Source organism: Cornus florida, unplaced genomic scaffold, assembly GCF_030987335.1.
Source record: "Cornus florida cultivar Cherokee Brave unplaced genomic scaffold, ASM3098733v1 CherokeeBrave_3.0.0_Hap2_Chr11, whole genome shotgun sequence".
NCBI classification, from domain to species: Eukaryota; Viridiplantae; Streptophyta; class Magnoliopsida; order Cornales; family Cornaceae; genus Cornus; species Cornus florida.
The window spans coordinates 101,436,582-101,456,046 of record NW_026775581.1 but is presented as its reverse complement, the minus strand read 5'-3'; the positions used below and the strand labels follow the sequence as shown (position 1 = coordinate 101,456,046).

At 34.6% G+C, this 19,465-nt stretch overlaps 3 protein-coding genes across 9 annotated transcripts in view; 1 reads left to right on the top strand and 2 right to left on the bottom strand.

The window, feature by feature from the left end:
* LOC132287005 (uncharacterized) overlaps positions 1-3,916 on the bottom strand; it is a 33,507-nt gene extending 29,591 nt beyond the window's left edge. For 2 of the 3 annotated variants that reach the window (XM_059789462.1, XM_059789463.1), the window contains exons 1-4: positions 3,322-3,916; positions 900-1,299; positions 739-810; positions 570-632 (exon numbers count right to left, since the gene is read on the bottom strand). In XM_059789462.1, coding sequence (XP_059645445.1) covers positions 570-632; positions 739-810; positions 900-1,299; positions 3,322-3,695 — 909 coding nt within the window. In that variant the 5' untranslated portion in view covers positions 3,696-3,916. Of the gene's footprint in view, positions 1-569; positions 633-738; positions 811-899; positions 1,300-3,321 lie in introns of those variants that run through there. The other variant, XM_059789464.1, reaches the window with a different exon arrangement.
* Positions 3,917-5,735: 1,819 nt separating this feature from the next.
* Positions 5,736-7,390, top strand: LOC132284711 (protein ELF4-LIKE 4). Of its 3 annotated transcripts, none has more exons than XM_059786838.1 (2): positions 5,736-6,071; positions 6,861-7,390. In XM_059786838.1, the coding sequence occupies exon 2, from the start codon at positions 6,863-6,865 to the stop codon at positions 7,205-7,207; it is 345 nt and encodes a 114-aa protein (XP_059642821.1). In that variant the 5' UTR covers positions 5,736-6,071; positions 6,861-6,862; the 3' UTR covers positions 7,208-7,390. The 3 variants fall into 3 exon arrangements, with proteins under 3 accessions (XP_059642821.1, XP_059642819.1, XP_059642820.1); XM_059786836.1 differs by having other exon boundaries at positions 5,741-6,071; positions 6,824-7,390; XM_059786837.1 differs by lacking the exon at positions 5,736-6,071 and adding an exon at positions 6,089-6,320 and having other exon boundaries at positions 6,824-7,390.
* Positions 7,391-10,808: 3,418 nt separating this feature from the next.
* LOC132283108 (uncharacterized) lies at positions 10,809-18,010 on the bottom strand. 3 transcript variants are annotated; one of them, XR_009471945.1, is made up of 10 exons: positions 17,778-18,010; positions 15,099-15,185; positions 14,952-15,010; positions 14,624-14,719; positions 14,408-14,485; positions 13,880-13,942; positions 13,621-13,794; positions 12,612-12,707; positions 11,915-12,015; positions 10,809-11,098 (listed from the first exon to the last, which is right to left on the bottom strand). XR_009471945.1 is itself a non-coding variant. In XM_059785003.1 (10 exons), the coding sequence occupies exons 1-9, from the start codon at positions 17,947-17,949 to the stop codon at positions 11,917-11,919; spliced, it is 909 nt and encodes a 302-aa protein (XP_059640986.1). In that variant the 5' UTR covers positions 17,950-18,009; the 3' UTR covers positions 10,809-11,098; positions 11,915-11,916. The 3 variants fall into 3 exon arrangements, 2 of the variants coding, with proteins under 2 accessions (XP_059640986.1, XP_059640987.1); XM_059785003.1 differs by having other exon boundaries at positions 11,915-12,000; positions 17,778-18,009; XM_059785004.1 differs by lacking the exons at positions 10,809-11,098; positions 11,915-12,015; positions 12,612-12,707 and adding an exon at positions 12,719-13,515.
* Positions 18,011-19,465: the final 1,455 nt, after the last annotated feature.

Sequence of the window (19,465 nt, the reverse complement as noted above, 5' to 3'; positions counted from 1 at the left end):
CTAAGGCGCCCTTTGGCCCTTTTGTTTTCCTTTTGTTTCTCTGGGTCTCACTCCCCTTTTGAGCGTTTTTAATAATATCTTACTTATCAAAAAAAAAAAAAACTTGATTTGATATATGAGATCATAATATTTTTTTTGGTTTATTTTTTAATATATATAACATATCTTTATCATAAGAATTATTATGATCGTCTTCAAATTTTATTATAATCTTTAGCCCCCCCTACTTTGTAATCCTGGCTCCGCCCCTGGATGGCAAACCACTTTTAAGGATGACCATGCCCTCCTTGCAGTGGGAAGAAAGGAGGAAAAACGGTACTCCAGTGGAAGCTCCACAAAAACTCACTTTAAAAGAGTAAGTTGTTGATATATCAAGATTATAAATAATCACATAAACATAGAAACAACTAATCCATAATATGAGGGAGAGAGAAAGAGACGCAGAAAAAACAGCAAATATATACTAGTATAAAAAAGTATGGTATTCAAGTCCAATTTATATTTATGGCAAGACAAAGAAAAGAAAGATGAAGTAAATCAATCATTGTTCACTAAAAAAATTGATTTACCTTCTTGTTTACTTTTGCACAGAATTCCTCAACTACACGAGCGTCTTTCAACCTGTGACAGATCTAACAGCACATTGTGCAGTGAATGATACAATCAAACAATTAGAAGGAGCCAACAAAGAAAAGTAAATTCAAGATGAAATAAATAAACCACATAATACAAACTTACGTTTCTCCAAGATTTATGCCCAGAGTTTCCTCGATAACCAAGGTCTCGCTTAATATCTGAGACAACAAGAACCTTCAAAGGGAAAAATGTCGTGAAACAAGATTAGCACAATGGTACATAAATAACCAGATAGATCTACATAAGATTTGAATATGTCTGACCTTGCCATCAGCTTGTTCAAGCTTATCACAAACAGCTTTCAGTGCTGGTAGATAATCTTTTACGTGCACATCATCTCTGACACATTCATCAGCAATGCCATCACCACCCACAGCACTTCCTTCCACATTCTCATCACCCACCAATGTTTTACCCTCCTTGGTAATTTCAAGTCTTTGTTGACAACCCAAATGCTTTGCATAACGATATAAGTGGATCATATTAGTGTTCACAACGGAACTATTTTTTGACTCCCCTTCGTTGCAGGATTCTTTCGTCCTGACAATTGTTGACTGCCTCACAATCAACCCTCGGCATTCAAGATTCATTAATACATAGAATATATGGTTCCCTTTCATGCCCAATTCCTTAGCAATTTCACTTTGGGTAATTCCATTTGTTCTGCATATAGCCGGCATGTTAATAGACAACTCAAGTCAACAATTACAAGTTTTTGCATCAGCCTATTGTCAACAGGACAGTCACTTATCCACCCAGGTACTCCAGAAATTACAAATGAATGGAATCATATATTTAAAATTTATAGACTATTTGTTTTAGTTTTCTCTTGATTTTGGCTTCCGAAAAAATAAACAGTAAAAAAGTACTGTATTTAGAAGTGGGAAAAAAAGGGCACAAAAACAACACCAACAAGTTATCCAAGCCTAATAGTCGTAATATTTTCAGGTGTTTCCACCTTATTAGGCCCACAAAAAAACAAAATATCCCTAAACGAGGAAATTGTACATAAACAGAATGTCAGTTAAAATGAGTCCTAAGAGAATATCAAAACAAGAGTACCTTGAAACCCATTTATCCGTCATCTTCTTCATTACAAATTTGACCAATTTGTAAAAAACACTTGAGAACAGGAACAAACTAGATAGCTGACTCATAGTAAAACTAGAACTACTTGCTGAAAGTAAAGCTATATAGGGCTAGCCCAGTGCAAGGTCCGCGGAGGGTCAGATGTACGCAGCCTTAGTCCCACATGTGGAGAAGGTTGAAAGTAAAGTTGTTTCTATGGCGGAAAAGTAAAGCCTAGCTATGGGTATGGCTATAATAAAAGAACATTTAGTTGAAATGAAATTGCTGATTTGATGGGGTCCGAGACCCTTTGTTTGGCTACCAATTCTTCTATTTGTAGCTGTATTTAGGCGGTTGATTGAAGTTGAGGTGGTTAAATGCAGTTTCACCACTTGGCCACATTCGGAGCTGACATGTGTCCTATATTCTTTTCCACTCCCACCATAATAAAAAAATTGACTAAGTCCATAACAACCCACTGTCAAAATGACTAATAGCCTTAACTAGTTGCGATTAACTCAGTCCAGTACCTCTGACTGATCAATATTACTAATTGGTCACTCTATTTGTTGGATTTGACATCTAAGCTGCTTCACAACCCGAATTTTATTTTTTCGAGTTAAATCATTCACCTTATGACGGATTTGCAACCAAATCGATCTCGCTAAAACTTATGCTCAATCACATCGTTGCCTAAAATGTTCCTAAGTGCTAAGAACCCAACCCTTACCTTTTTTGGGGTACCCTTGTCAATTCAAGTGACACAATATGGCAGGTCCCATATTTGTGACAGTTCATGACTCCGTGTTTTCTTCCATTACACTGAAAGCACAGGCCTTTTGAATAATGTGATGATTTTACAATTAAAGGCGGTTAATTCCTTTGACTGGATAGGACACATTTCAAGCTTCCAAAACAACATAATAAGTAATCAAATAGATTTTACCATCAAATTTGTTACTCAATCGGCCTGATGATAGTCAGTCGCATAAATGACTTGATTTTTTCTCTCATATACATCATGTTATATCTGGTTACAGATACAAACAAACTAAAAGCACAAAATTCCGAAGTCACTCCCTTTTGTATCAGTACAGTGTCCAATTAAACTATTCAGTAAATGAATTCCAGTTAATTCCATAGTTATAATTTCAACGCAACCACCATTATTTTAGGTAAAAATAATGAATTGAAATTCCCAAAGGGACCAAAATGAAGTAGTTATCTTTTGGATACCCAATGCCTCTTATCAGTATAGCTAGTAAAAAATTATAGGTGAATGCACCTTTCTGAGAGTTACATGTAGATGCATATAACAAATGAAGCAAAACCTTATAATGCCACCATTTTAAAATCATTGTGTTCAATCAGTAGTGTAATACACAGCCAAACAACCCCACAATCACTCTCTTTTGTATAAATAAAGTATGTACACAATGAATTCCAACTAATTACATAATGATCAAATTTTAAAACCGCCCAGCAAAATTTTAGGCACAGATAATGAATTGAAATTCCCGAAAGGAACCAAAAACAAGTAGTATGTCTTGCATATAGCTACTAAACAATCTTAGCTGAAATGTAAATGTGACCATCGATATAACAAATGAGACAAACCTTGCAATGGCGAGGCGCTCGAGCACGTCACGCTGCGGCTGCGAAATGCCGGCATCTGAGGCCTCGATATCGTAAACGCCGAGGAAGCTGTTGCGGAGAGACTCGGTGGCCACAACTTTCAAACCCAACTTCTCGGACTCCTCGACCGATTGAATCGAAGGGTCCTGAGAAGTGTACGAAACGCTTCGAGCCTCGAATTGGAGGCCTGGGACGTTGAGGAGGTTGGACCATATGGCCTTCTTCACGTTGTTGCAAAGGCTGAGACCTTGGGAAGAGAGAGAAGAGTGGAGCTTCGGCCAGAGGGTTTGGAGGGTGAGTCCATTGACGCCCGGTGAGCAGATCTCTTCTAGGGCTGAGGACACGATCGAGTCCATTGGAGGAGAGAGAATAGCATGAGAGAGGACCGTTGGTAGTTGATTGTTGCTATGGCGGGGAAAGAAGAGTGCTTTTGTTTCTGATCGATTCTGAATTTGGGGGATTTTGTGGCGACAGGTTTAGGTTTCGAATCGTCCCTGCGTAAATTGTGTGCGTGTATATATAAATAGATTCCTTTTTTATTTGAAAATTGTTGTAATCTGGTGCAAGGGACCGGGCTTGCCCTAACATTCTTTCTCAAATAAATTTGCAAGGACTTTCGGTTCGACCACTCTGTTCTGTTTATTCGGAACGGAATCCGATTCTAATATTAGGACATTTATTCTTCTTAATCTATTTAACGGATTCAACTAAGTCCGACTCTAATGCTACAGTAATGTACTCCTAAAAAAATTCAATAACATTAATTTTTCTTTTTCATATTTCCATTCTGCTAAATTCCTGAACTTTCATTTTTGCATTCTTTTTATGCATGTTTTCTGAAAGGGATTTTCGTTAGATAAATTTTATTTCTATTAGAGAAACTACTTTGAGTTATTCTTATTTTTTATTTTATACATGTTTTCATAGTAGACAATTTATCACCATGATATTACATTCTGCTAAATTCCTGAACTTTCATTTTTGCATTCTTTTTATGCATGTTTTCTGAAAGGGATTTTCGTTAGATAAATTTTATTTCTATTAGAGAAACTACTTTGAGTTATTCTTATTTTTTATTTTATACATGTTTTCATAGTAGACAATTTATCACCATGATATTACATTAAAGAACTTCTGCAATTGCAAACCATGCTCAAGAGTTAGGACTTGAGGTACGTTATTAATACGAACCTAATTCAATTGTAATACTTATGCAATTGTGAACCACAAGTTCAAGAGCTGGGACTAAAAGTAATATATTTTTAGAATTGAGGTAGAATTGTGACAAGTTAAATATTACCTTATTTTGTGTTTTGTTTAAGAGAAAAAAAAGATGAGAGATGAATTGATGGATGGAACGGAATTCTTCATTGATAGTTAGAAGGAATAATGGACTAGTTAGAAGGAATAATGGACTATGGAGGGATGAGTCATTCCAACCTATCATTTTCTCTTTCATCTAAAAGTAAAATAAAATAAATAAAAATAAAAATTTAACCAAACAACAAGATGAATAATGACTCTTGTCAAACGGATCATTGACGTTTCGCACCTTTTACCAAATGGAGCATTCATTTTTAGTAATCACCCATGTTTGAAGAAAAGTAAGTTGAAAGATTTTGGACATGAAGAAGAAGAGGTCGCAACACGCTATTTTGACTCGAGTCGACTTCATTAGTCTAAAATCCTAAACATTTATTCTAATTTATTTGGTTGATTATTTCAACACCACTTACAACTTTTGTCTTATTATATCCTTCTAATGGTAAAGTCTTACAGTACATATTTCAAAAAAGAGCTCCAGCTTCTAAGAATTTTTTTTTCTATTTTTGTGTATCCCTAAAAACTATTTTACTGTGAAAATCAGAATTATAGGTGATAGTGTCAGCAAAGAGAGTAACGTAGGTGTACCACACTTTGTTCAATTTGAACATCAAATGTTGCAATCTATGTCCAGATGGACGGTCTTGATTGTCCTAAAATTATTATCATTGGCAAAGTCAATATGCTTCAGCCCCTAGAGTACCCCTACACCGTGTCCTACAAAATAAAGCATACCCTAAGCAATACTCGCAAGTCTCAACCACAAGTATTTTTTCTGGTTCACTGAAAGGGACAATAAATTTTTAATCAAAGAATGCAAAAGTATTTGCATAAACAATGTAATAATTATACAAACACTACTGTAAATAAATATATTTATTTGATATCGAACCTACATAATCCAAACCCACCACCAACCAATTAGGATAAAAATGGACCCAAAAGAATACGACATTTAAAAAATAAATATATATTTAAGTTTAATAGTATTGTAATTTTATTTTATTTTTAAATAATAGTGTTAACATTTTTTATTTGCCATATTATATCATGATTTATACGATTCCCAAATGTGTACAGACTACAGAGAGATCCGGATTCGTAAGCACAAATGAATGAAGGGGAGAATCCCGTTGGTGAAGTAAACGAGGAGAGAGAAACATCTAGAGAGAGAAACAATATAACAATAGGGTACTCCGTCTGTACTGTCAAATCTCACACGTATCTACTCTTTATCTCTCTCTCTTTCTCTCTCTGTCTATCTCTCCTGTTCATGATTTCAGGGCCTCTGTTCATCCTCAGCTCCCTCCCCAGACAGACGGAGATTTGATTCCACCGCTCACCTTTCCCATACTTTCTCGGGAAATTTCACTTTTTCTCTTTCCGGAAAAATGTCCCACAATTTCCAGGTGAGTCCAAAGAAAATGCCCCAGAAAGTCCATGATTTATTGTTTTCTCACTATTTGCTTTGGTGGGTATGTTTGAGGCTTCAATTTTATGTGTTATTTGTCTTTTCCTTTTCTCTTTGTTCTGTAAATTCCAACACTGGTGATTTTTCATAAAGTTTTTCAAGGAACACTTGCTTTTGTTTTCCACTTAGATTACTAGATCTCTCTCTAACTGCTTGATATTCAAAGTATAACATAATCATCGACATGGTAACTAAGTTATTGTCTTCTGCAATTTAAGAATCAACAAAATGGTTTTTTTTTTTTCTGTTGGTTTTGTTTCTTCTGAATGAACTTTTCTCATCAGTTCTGTGGGCACTCTGTGTCTGAATTTTGGGATTCTCAATTCAAAATCATAGCTTTGGATTGGTTTTTGGATAACACAAAAAGAAAAGGTTCTGTTTTTTTTTTTTCTCGGGAGAAGCAGTCTCTTTTTATCTCATAGAACTCTAACCATGTCTGATTTTGCCTTGGTAGTATTACAAAAACTAGTACTTTGAACCTACAATTCTTGTCTTATACATTGTGTCTCATGATCAAATTTCTTGAATTATTCCATAGCTTATGTGTTTTTTTTTTTTTCAGAAGCATGAAAAGCTGAGATAAGATATGGGTAGCTTTCAGAATTGAAAATAATGAAATTTATTTGTTATTTTATCATATATTGCATTTGTTAGAATTATATATATATTTTGTTATGTTTTCCGGTGCAGAATTGGAGTGGTTTTGAGTGAATTGAAGTTTTAACAGATATGGAAGGTGATATATTTTCTGGCATTGGTAATGGAACACAAGTAGATGGCCAAGTTTTGCAGACATTTCAGGAGAGCTTTGTGCAAGTACAAAACATTTTGGATCAGAACAGGTTGCTAATCAATGAGATTAACCAAAACCATGAGTCTAGGATCCCCGACAACTTAACCCGAAACGTGGGCTTAATTAGAGAGCTCAACAACAACATTAGAAGGGTGGTGGATCTTTACGCTGATCTTTCGACCTCCTTTTCCAAATCCATGGAAGCTTCATCTGAAGGAGATTCGAGTGGGACTATAAAATCGAATGGGAAAAGTGGTCAGAAGAGAATTAGGTCCGGGTAATTGATTAAACAATCATCTTTAACACTTTCTGCAAGAAAAAGAAGTGATTTCCATCCATGGCTGGTATAGTTTGATTCCAAATTGTAACTTCTCATTATCGGTAATTTGCACTTTAGTTTCACCTTTGTTGTCATCAATTTTCTTCATAAATAATAGCTTCAGACATCATCCTTTTTAATTCTATATGACTCTGTTTGATTTTTTTTTTTTTTTTTGGTTAGTATATAACTCTGTTATTTACCCCCCAATAAAAGGTATGCAACTCTGTTTAATTGGAATCATGCATGTTGTCAGAGTTTCGATTTCAATGTCTACATTGATTCTACTGATTTTCGGTATTTAAGGGTGAATAATGTTTGTGTCTTTCTTCTTCTACTGTTAATAGTGCCGCTGATTCTTGGCTGCTTTGTGAGATCATTCATTGTTGTTTGGCAATTCCCAAGTTTGATATCTTAAATTCTTCATTGGAGTTTTCGGAAAATAGTTTTCATAGTTATGTGATTTCGAAATGGGAAGCGGAGAACTTTTCCCTAAAATTGAACTAAACAAGCCCTAAACTTCCTTCTCCTTTCAGTTTTCTTGTCAAAAAGGCTTAAATCTATGTAGGTCTTTGTTACTTGTCTTGTATCAATCACTTTGATGCATTTTCTTAGTGCTTTTGATAGAAACTTTCAACAAGCCTCTTTATTCTTTCCCCATGTTTGTCTGGAGATATTCTTAAATGACCTCAAGGGGTATGGTTGGTGTATATTGTTAGTCAAAATATTTCCCCAAAACCCCCAAACAGCTACTTCTCTATGTTGTTCATTTCATAATCATGTCTTTAACTTTTTCTCTTCGAGACTTCGGGGAATAGAGAACATGCATTTCTGTAATGACCTAGGATATTATTGGGGGGCCTTAGGTTGAAAGATGCTTTGAAAGCACAAGAAAAGAAGCTTTGGATGATAGTCACTACAAGATTAGAATAGTGGAATCTCATATTAGTGGATGATTAGCCTTTTGACCACTGTTTTGTTCCAAGTATTGGCAACCTTTTGAGTGTTGTTTAGTGGACATAATCAATTGAGAAAGAATTTTAGGAAAAAAGCTATCCTTGGTGATTGAACTCAAGTTATAGCATATACCAAATGGGCCTACAAGTCTTCCTTGAGATTGGGTGTTCGAGTCTCAGTAAAGCCATGATTGTATTTTGCTTAACCCTAAATATATATATATATATATATAATAAGTAAATAAAATTATACAGCATATTAAGTGACAAAAATGAACAGACAACAAGGGCCCATTACTTCTAGTTTTAGGATTCAATGCATGGAACTGAACTTGAAGTTGATTATCTTGGGATCTTTCTCCCACATTGTTCATCTTTAACTTCTTCATTGATTGTAAAACCAATGTCCTTTCACATTGAATTTAGTACAACATTTCAGCACATCTCTCTCTCTATCACTCTCTCTCTCTAGATCTGGAGGGTCAATCAATTGCTTTTTTTGTTGGACCCCACAAGCTTTTCTAGGAAGGAGAGACTGATCAATTCTTGGGCTTGGTTGGGACTTGGAAGATGTAAGACCCATGTGCATGATTGCTGTAAATAGTTAGTTTCTAGTTTATAGACATTGAGGACTGGTCATACGGGCACAGTTGCATTTAGTTATACCACTCAGTTTGAACGAATTAGAAAAAATGATAGAAGATTTACCATTGCAAGACCATAACCCATTGCAATGGTCAGGTGCATCCTGTTTGCATCTGCTTACTATTTGTAGTAGTTCAGACTCATCCTTTCTCTACCTCCCAATTTAAGACATGAATTTCAAATTACAAAACCTAATACAGCGTCAGTTCAAACAAGAAAAGCCATCTGTGATCCATAAAAATGGTTTATTTAAGGTCCAATTTGGCGCAAATTTTAAATTATGAAACCTGCCTGTTCAAACAAGAAACGCTTAGTCCATAAAAATGGTTTATTTAAGGTATAACAACCACCAAAGCCTTTTTTTCAACTATTTGAGATCGGCTGCCGGAATCTTATGTTAATGTTTTGTTTTGCTCTATCCAAAACCATGACCTCAGTGATACCACATGTTATCATATCTTTTTTTGGTACTAACTCTATCCACATGTTATCTTAAGGCCATAGAGGTAATCTCCAAAGACCATGCTTGGGTCATTTGCTGCATATTAAGGCCAAGGTTTGTTTGCTGCATTTCAAACAAATATGTTGAGTTACTTCATAATCTCTTTTATTGCACAATGAGGATTTAAAATTTTTGCCTCTGGATACACTAATTTATTTTCCATATATTTAATGAAAATGTGGGTGCTATCTTCAGTGTCATTTTCTGCTATGCATTTCATGGTGCCCAATAGCAAAAAGGCCAAATAATAATATATTATGAACTGTAAAAGGTCAAAAGCAGAATACAAAACGAGAGGATCACAATAAAGTCAATAATGGTGCAAACATGCCAGGGTCTCCTGTTCCAGTTTTATTGGGACGGGTTTCAGTGCATACTAGTAAGAATAAGTGAGATTTGGAGAGGACAGTGAGATTTCGAGAGGACAGTGAAAAGTCAGTCTGTTCTGAACTCCCCAATATATGTGGTATTAATAATTATTGTTCTATTATATGATTTTGCTATTCTCACTCTTTTTTCAGGACCGTTTAAATTTCAACTACAACACTAAGAAATATATTCATATAATAATTAAATATTATTTATACATTAGTTTTTCTTTTTCTTTTAAAAAAAAAAAAAAATGCACTTGTTAAATGGTCGATAATGGTGGTGTTAGGCCTCTTAAAACACCTTATCTACCACCAGACATGTGCGGTCTCCCATCCCACGTACACCGAATAATTAGTAGAAAAATTCTTAGGAGTAACCCAAGTTCTAAGGGAATTCAAACTTCCGACTTTCAAGATGTGATATGCACGTATCACACAAAAACCCGAATATATACTAGCATGATTAGTCAATAAGGAAAAAAATTACCCCTAGTGTCACTCCCAAGCCAAGGGGTTTCTTCTACTCTACCTTTCAAAGTTAGACTCATGTTATGAGTTGTTAATACTATCGCCCTTCCATCCCAAATTTGTTGCACTAAAGTATTTATTTCATAAGAAGGCAATATTACAAAGTCAAGCCGCCACTGATTAATCAAGGTCCATAAAAAATTGTGTTATGCAGTGGGCTAGTTCCAACCACCCACCCACCCACCACCCACCCACCGGCCCTTGACCAAGCTTCAAGGGCATTTGCAATGAACGTGGGAAGAGGGCTTAGGAGACATGGTGTGGGACATACCTACCAATATCAAAGGGAAGAATCAAACATTAAAGAATGCAGATTGTGGACTGTGTCCTTACTTCAGTGTTCTCTTCTTCTCTATCTCTTCTCCTTGGTTTATTGGTTTCTTTATTCTATTGGGTAATGATACATACATACATACATACAAATATACATATATATATAAATATATAACACGACATTCGGGGCAAATCCATAATCTTATCCCTTGCTCCATTTCACCAATAAACATGGTTTTCAGTAGATGAAAGACAATACTATTTAACTTTCACTTTTGGACTTATATCTACATTGAACAAACAAAAACTTGGTAAATATCAGGAAAACGAGAGCACAAATCCATGAGGGTCGTTATTGTGGAAATCAATGGTGGTCCTGGATTTGCTTTTTCAATAAAATAAGTGATGATGTACATAAATGTGCATGACAAACAATATAAGAGGGGCCAGGGCTGAGAGAATTACAAGTGTCAAAGGCGACAATGACCGATTGGTGTATGAATGCAGATGGAGATGTAAGTACTGGTCCCTGATTTATCTTTACGTCCTCCTTTTTGACAATCCTAACAATGGACCACCTGCAATTTTGAAAATAATATATGAAAGAGTTATGTTAAAGTATGCATATTTGTGGTTGCAATATAATAGCAGATGCATCTCTCATTTGATACCAGGACATTGGCCCAAGTGATACGAGGGTTGCTGAACCTTTGGAGCCCCACATGGGGAAGTGTGGGGTGTGTGTGAGTGTGTGCATGTGTTGCCTACTTGGCCAAAAAATGGGGAAGTGTGGTGTGTGTGAGTGCCTGCATGTGTTCCTTGTGTACCATAAAATAGGAGGAACTTTCATTTGCTGAAGAGTTCGAACTCCTTGAATTTCGAAGAGCAGAGGGAGGTAAATGCCAATTAAAAGGAATTAGCACACATGTCACAAGTGTTGAAATGATTTATTACACAATTCCTTAATAACAGAAGAAAATAATGGAACTTATAACTTGTTGAATGGATTTATCACACAATTCCATAATAACATGGAAAAAAAAAATGGAAGTTATAACTGTTGTGCATGTTTGTTTGTTTTTTTTTTTTTTTAATATCCTGAGAAAAGAAACAAAGGAACAAAAAGATAGAGGAGGTTAGAAAGTGAATGTTGAACATACAATTAATATATAGAAACTTGTACCTAATTTTGCATTTGATATTCAAGTGGGGGGTTGCAAAAGAACATACAATTAATATATAGAAACTTGTACCTAATTTTGCCATTGATATTCAAGTGAGGGGTTGCAAAAGCTTTTGCAATTTTTAATTCTAATGATGAACATTATATTAAAACACTAAGAAAATACTCTAAAATATAAAACAAATAAAATCTCTACTGCTTATTTGCATACATTCATGGAAGCTGCTGCTCTGCTTTCTCCATCAATGCCGCAAACCACTCTTTCCAATCTGAAATCTTCTCTTCACCACTGACCACCTGTCAGCAGACAAACTGGAAAAATTGATGGCATAAACTGAAAATTGACAAATGAAATAAAGGGCAACAAAGAATAAACATGGAAAACACACAGTAAATTGGTTACTCTTACCTGGAAAAGAACTATCAGGTGGGTTCTCTACATGTATGGCAGGTAATCAATAGTGTGTATTTTTTTTTTTTTTTTCCTTTTAACATTTTGGTGTCGACTTCCAATTCAATGCAATAAATCCAATTTTTTTCATAATTCTCCCATTTTAATGACATATTTATACCTTCAAATGTTGAGGAGAGCAAAGTTGAATCTTTGCATGAGAATGACTGGTTACAAATGCATGCTTACATTTTCCTTATGATACATAGATGATAAAACTTCCATTGGGGGGTTCCCAGCCAGTGTCAGGATAATATGAAACAGAACTGTTAGCACTATAATGAGATTGATGTATTGTTTTTGGGCCATTGGCATCTAATTCTCTTTAATTAACCCTCCTAATCCCCCATAAGGAGGGAGTATTACATTCATATTAGACAAACTGGGGAGTGTATGAATTTGTTGACAATTTAATTGTAGCAACTACAAATCTTTACTGGTATCTGTCTTAACCAACCTCAAATGTCAGTCCTCTTTGTGGGACCGCATCAAGTGCTTCCACGCAGATAAAGGCAGCATCTTCCTTGCTAAGACTTCCTTGTGTTGCACTGCCCTGTAAGAAAGAATATTAAACCAATATGATAGTCATGTTTATGAAGATACAAACAGCCTCATGTAAAGATATTAGGGAAATATCTTAATCCAAAGTATCCCCCCATGCTCATTAAAACCACCGACCAGATTAAGTTAGCCAGAAAAAAAGAAAAATTTATTAGCCAAGGAATCATAACCAGAAAATAAGTTCCTAAAAGTGAGTTTAAAAGGAAAACACATGGTAATCACTTGGAAGGCACAATTCCTTTGATGATTACATTTTGTTTCGCCTCAATTTCTCCAAGCAATAAGCTTGTACATTCAACTGCTACAGGGAAGAAAAAGAAAAGGAAAAGGTCCATTACCATGTAATATCCTAATGTTCCTGGATAGTATATATATATAATAGTTTTGTCGGTCATTAAATGCAGAATAGCAGCCTGTACACATTACAGTGGCCAGGATGCACTATTGTCCTGTCAATAAAAGACTCAGGTTGTGACCTGTTCAGAAAGCTGTATAAAAGTTGATTGCCATGGTTATTGAGCAACTGGCCCGTAATATTTCATTTATAAAGACTAGCCTCCTGTTATGGTGCTTCTTAATATTTATGTCAAAAGAAAATGAGCAATATCATATTACAGAGGAAGAATATGTTTAAATTATTACAGCATTAATTTACAGAAATTTTCAAGCATGTAATAGTAAAATGCAGAAGAGATTTTTCTTTCCATTTCTATGTATCTGTTTTCTGCAAGTGATGGAAGAGCACACCCAGAATTTGTTCCACTACTTCCTAGAGTGCATTTTTTCCATCCACAGTGGTCCTAAGAATTATTTGAAAAGATTGATTACACACACTGTAACTGAGAATCAAAGGTCTGATTAAACACAGGCGATTTAAAAAGAAAATATATTACACTCAATAGTACCTTCTCAAAGCTGAATCCTTGATTCCCACCAGGAGTACTTGTTAACACTCCAGTTTTGATGATGGTATAAGGGATTCCTGAGGCCAATACCATGGATTCATCTTGCTCTGCCAGTTTCCTTGCATTGCTATTCATGAGAGCTTGAATCCCACTGCTACCTCTATAAACAGACAACTGCAACCTTATTAAACCGTCATATCAAGTAGGCATCATTTAAAGTAGCAGGTACTCAGATATGCTTAAATAACGGAGGGAATACCTGAGATAATAGGATCACATGTTGTACCCCTTTCAAGCTCGCAATATTAGACAGGAAACCTTCCTGCAGAAAAGCATGGCTTTAAAATACTTTGTGGCCATGATGATAGGAGTGCCTTGAATAAGAGAGAAAAAGGAGCAATAAACATCGTTTTTCCTCGTTTGGCCAACTTTGAGTTCAATCTCAAGTTCAAGCTTGAGCATGAGGCCAAGATTAATAAGGTGAAAAATTACTTATAAATCCAAACAAATCCTAATAAACATGTCACTTTCACAACCCTTAACGAGCTTGTTTACGAACACCTATTCATTTATACGTTCCTAACGAGGCAAGCCATGGGTGTTTGGGCTTGGCTCATTTCTTAACCGAGCTCAAGCCGAACCCCAACTGTTGAACAGTTTGGTTCTTTTGCAGCCCTATTTAATGCAGTTTTCCATATAAAAGCAGCCACTTAGTGGGAAAATAGGTATGCATAGGTGATAATGAAAGGACAGAAACAATAAGAAAGATAGGTCCAGATATGCATACATTTAAGCATATTATTGCACGAACACCTCTTAAAGCCCTCATTAGGAATGAACTATCATTTGCATCTCCAGCCATTGACTTTGACCACAACACCAAGACCATGAAACAGTGAATGTTGTCGTCAGTGCACAATATGAGAAACACAAGACAGAACACCTAACAAAAATATTAATTGACTATGTAAATAAGTGATTTTCAGAATATAAAACTACCCACCTCAACATAAGTTCCAAAGGCTTCCATAGCAGCCCGCTTATCCTTCACCAGTGCTTTAATTCGAATTTTTTTGACGATTAATGACAATATTACCATCTGCACAACAACAAGAACACTTTATCTAGAACTTGAAAGACTAGGAATCAAAATGGAATTTGGTATGGCATATATAAGAAACACTTCTTTAATCATGTAGGATCCAACCATGACCCACATATGGTGCAAATGACATGTCATTTAAATTGGAAAAGTACAGGTTTTTTTTCTTTCCCCATTTTGGCCACATATACTATTAGCAGAAAAATGGAGCCCATGACATAACATATACCTGACCAATCTCACTATCTCCATCGGTTACTAAAACTGCATCCCTGACTTCATCTTCTCCTGCATCCCATAAGGAGGGGAACATAATTATTCAGATAATTAAAGCAACATAAACATTAACATTTATAAAACTGCTATATCAAAGTACCTGGAGATTCATCATCTTCTTCCAAAATGGATCCATCTTTTGGAAGGAGATCAGGGGCCCCATACCATTTCCTTAACTTTGGACCTCCTACAAATGTACAACAATGCATGAAACATGAAATCGAGAATTTATCATGCATCACTTGTTTGGTTGATCAGTTTAGTACTAAGATGGTTGATATACATTCTTTAGTATGTTTGATCTCACAGAATAAGATCCAGAAAACACGTTTTGGGATTTTAGAGAAACTGGTTTGGCCCTTTCCATCAATATTTGAGTTTCAGCATTCTGAATGATGTTCATCCTCAAGTATCAGAATAGAAGCCATAATGCTTGATGGTAAGCAGAGGGGTTGGGTCCTAATGTCTCTGTGTGTATATATATTCGACTCATTTCTTATCTAAAACCCATATGATAAATTCATATGGATCATCCACAGGATTTTTCAAAATTTATAGAGACCGTATAAAGATATTTTTTCTCTATTGATCTCTGCCATAAGTTGATAGCTTTCATTCTTAACCTCATCATCATCATTCTTGCCTTTATCCCAAAAGAATAGGTTCAGCCAGCTTCCATTATTAATCTTTCGAACATAAATCCATATTGGTTTTCCAACTTTGTATTTTCAATTCTTAGAATGTAGACAATCACCCTTCAAAGTTTGATAGTATGACTAATGTCTCATTAGTTTAATAGCATGATTTTTTGTACAACTCCGAATATCCTCTTATTTTTATATATAGATACCAAAATACTTCTTCATTAGGCACTTTCTCAACTGTTAAGGTCTCGGATTTATCAAATATATATATGTAGATATGTTATTAGTCAAGACACACCAGCATTCCCCAAAACTTACAAACCTCAAAAGGAATACCTTCTGATTATAAAACTCTTACTGTACCTTTATTCTTAATGTCTCTTACAAAATTTTTAACTTCTTTACATATTTATGACTTCCGGAAAACTTTGTCCATTTCTATCTTTTTTCTGCTTCAAATTTAATAACACTGCATTTATTTATTCATATATATATATATATATATATATATATATATATATATATTTACATTTTAAAAGTTCTCATTCAATCAGCAAAGTTTCTTTAGATAATGATTGTTTTCCTTTTGATTCTCTAAGAACCTCTGTTGATACAAAAATATTTTTTATATATCTTGCCATCTTATTCACATTACAATAGTTTCATTCTCTAAATTTTGCATTACTATTTTTTTTAACAACTTACTATTACATAGTTGTACTTTTTATCCTTTCAAATTTCACCATCTAATTCTTGGGTTTTTAATAGTTGTAATCTTTCTTGTTTGCCATTTATTATGTACATCTAAAACCATCAATCTATGTTGTGAGGTTTAGCTCTCTCTTGAAATAGCCATACGGTCCTTGCATATTATTTGCTGTACATTTCTAGATAGGAAAAAATCGAGTTGACTCCAATTTAATCCACAAACTAAAAGCTATCAAATGTCAATCTCTCGTTTTTTAAAGTAGGTATCTGATGTACAAAGATCATATGCCACAACACAGTCTAAGATAGTTCCCAAATCATTTTTACCTCCAAATCCATAGTTATACCACGCACCACGTCATATCCTCCACAACATTTTTGTGACCATGAAAGCCTCATCCTATATATATTTCCTCTCATCCGAAATTTATTGAGCTAATTTCTATATATGTTACCCATATCATGCTTTAATGTGTTTGTCAAATCCTACACATTAATTATATTTTCAACCAATACGAATCATCCTACTATCATCTTAACCTATTTTCTAATAAGAATTATACTTCTAAAATCTTATATGCTATTTTCCAAACCCATTTTCTAAGTTTATCATTTCCGATGTAATAAGAGCTATAATCCTATTATTTTCAATGTTCTAAATTCTCTCTCTCTCAATTAGTTTCTCGAAGGCACGCCATATTTAGCCTCTTAATTTGATAGCGTCCACTAACTTCGTCTCTTTACTTCTCAACGGTCCTTTATCGAAGTTACTATCTAAAATATTTCCTTGATATTTAAACTTATAGAGTAGTTAGTTAACTTCTAACTAGTATCAGAACAAGATATTTCTCATTTCTCGAGTGTGGTTGGGATTCGATTCAATGGGTGCCAAAGCGAACATCCTAACATATAGATATTCAGAATATTCTCAAAATGCTAACACAAATTTCAATTTTTTGTCATCTATTTAATGTAAGTCTCCTAATTCATCATCATATATATATATTTTTTAAAAAGGCTCTGTCTTTCCCTTCTTTAACTTCATAGGTAAAAGTGTAGAAATGCTATAATTGTCGCAAAAATAAGATTGCTATCAAAATATCTATATTGAAAATCATGATCTCAAATATGATGTATCGAATCCCTTCAAAATATTTTTGGGCATTAATGAAAAATCTTCCTTATAGCCAAAAAATCAAACGAGTATACATGCATATAACAAAGATAATAAAGCCAAAAAGTGTCCGCAAAAGAAGATTAAGTGGTCATTTAACTACACAAACTGGAACTATTTGGCTTCAATACCAAATGAAAGAATAAATTAAGAAGCACATATATATATATATATATATGTATATATATATATAGCCGTGTGTGTGTCTGTGTATATATAAAGCAAGGAAGAAGTGTGAAAAATAAGAATGCACCTTCAATATAATCAAGAATTTGATCGACGAAGCTGGGTTTGTTCTTGCATATGAGAGAACGCTTTTCAACATTGAAGGTGAAAGAGGCATTCTGCCTGCAATGTGACTTTTGAGATGAAGGAATGAGAGAAGTGTAGAGAGAGAAAGTTAATGAGAGAGAACGTGCCGCCATTGATGGACTCTACCTTCACAACTGATACATATTCCTCTTCGTCTTTCGTCCAACCGTTTCTTTCTGAACCGCGAAAGAAGATAACGCTGAGGTGCAAGTATCTTTCCTTAAATACCCCTAAAATTATTACTTATTTACAAACTCAAAAAACCTACATATAAATTGTATCTCACAATTTGATTCAAATTGGTTCTAAATTTCAGACTCCTCAACTTGGTAAATGATGTTTTTTTTATTTTTTTCCCTCATCAACAGTAGAATTTGCCCCACACAGGAGCAATCCATTTTCTAAACGTACAGAAAATTGTTTTCAAAAATTTTAAAAAATAGAAAATTATTATTACAGCTCTCTAAAAATAATTAATTTTTGTAATTAAATTTCCAAAGAACAACTTTCAGAAACATTTTGCTGAAAGCAGTGACTTTCAGAAAATAACTTTCAAAAAAAAAACATATATGTAATTGTACAAAGGGGCATACCACCAAAAAGGAACAAACTAAACCAACAGAAAAGCGTTGGGCCAAAAAACATGACCAACAAATAATCAACAACAAAGGATGAGCCCAACAGAATGAAGTTTGAAGACAAATAAGTCCAACAAAAGCCCAACTGAGTTCAAAACCCTTGATCCAAGAAGAAATGACTTAACAGGGCAGGGAGCAATGGAGCATCAATATAATTAGGGCACAACATCAATCAAATTTGATTAAGATATCGGGTGAGCCAGGCTTACCAACCAAATAAAATTCACTCTACAATGAAAGTGTGGTCTCATTTACATAATAATGTGACATGCCCAATTTACCGAATGTATACTCAATTTGCAGGCAAGCTATCAACTATTGAAAATTTGAAACTAAAGAAGAGAATCGCAGCACGCAAATTACAGTCACATAATTCTTCTTAAGTCTAACGAAGCAAGTGCAGAGCATAAAAGTAGTAATCGTTTAAAAAAATTATGTAATTTTAGTTCGCGTAATAGAGAAAAAAAGATATTTTGAATTGATTCAAAAATTATTTTACAAAAGTTGTTTGTTAGGATTCGACATTCTTACTTTTGTCACTTTAATCCGAGCTCTAAAAAAAGTTCGGATTTATTTGACATAAAATTAGATTTTTGGAATTGAAATTGGAGAAAAGCAATTCATAAAATTGAATCAAAATTTTCTCCAATCCCATCACTTTCAATTTTAAAACTTCAATTTCATACCGTCAAACACAGTAGGAAGAAAACTATGTACTAGCATGCTTACTAGTCAAACATTTAAATTTTGTCATAGTAACCTGACGCCAACCAGGTGGAATTGTTTAGTAGCTTAGTTCATTGATAGGGTTTCAAACTGGTAAACCTTGCCCCTATCTTTGTTGGATCTGGCTGGGGGATAGATCAGCCTCCTCATTCATTCTTGCATCAATCGACTCTAAGGAAGTTTGATGGGCGGGAGGAAGAGGTGGAAAGGAGAGAGACTACTACTCAATACAAGTATACAGCGGGTCTTAGAACCCGGAGAAACA

Coding starts and splice junctions, on each gene's coding strand:
- LOC132283108 (XM_059785003.1), bottom strand. CDS start 17,949: ATGGCGGCACGTTCTCTCTCATTAACTTTCTCTCTCTACACTTCTCTC. Junction 14,486..14,623: donor CCTTTGGAACTTATGTTGAG/GTGGGTAGTTTT, acceptor TTGTGGTCAAAG/TCAATGGCTGGAGATGCAAA. Junction 13,795..13,879: donor ATGTGATCCTATTATCTCAG/GTATTCCCTCCG, acceptor ATAAGGTTGCAG/TTGTCTGTTTATAGAGGTAG.
- LOC132284711 (XM_059786838.1), top strand. CDS start 6,863: ATGGAAGGTGATATATTTTCTGGCATTGGTAATGGAACACAAGTAGAT.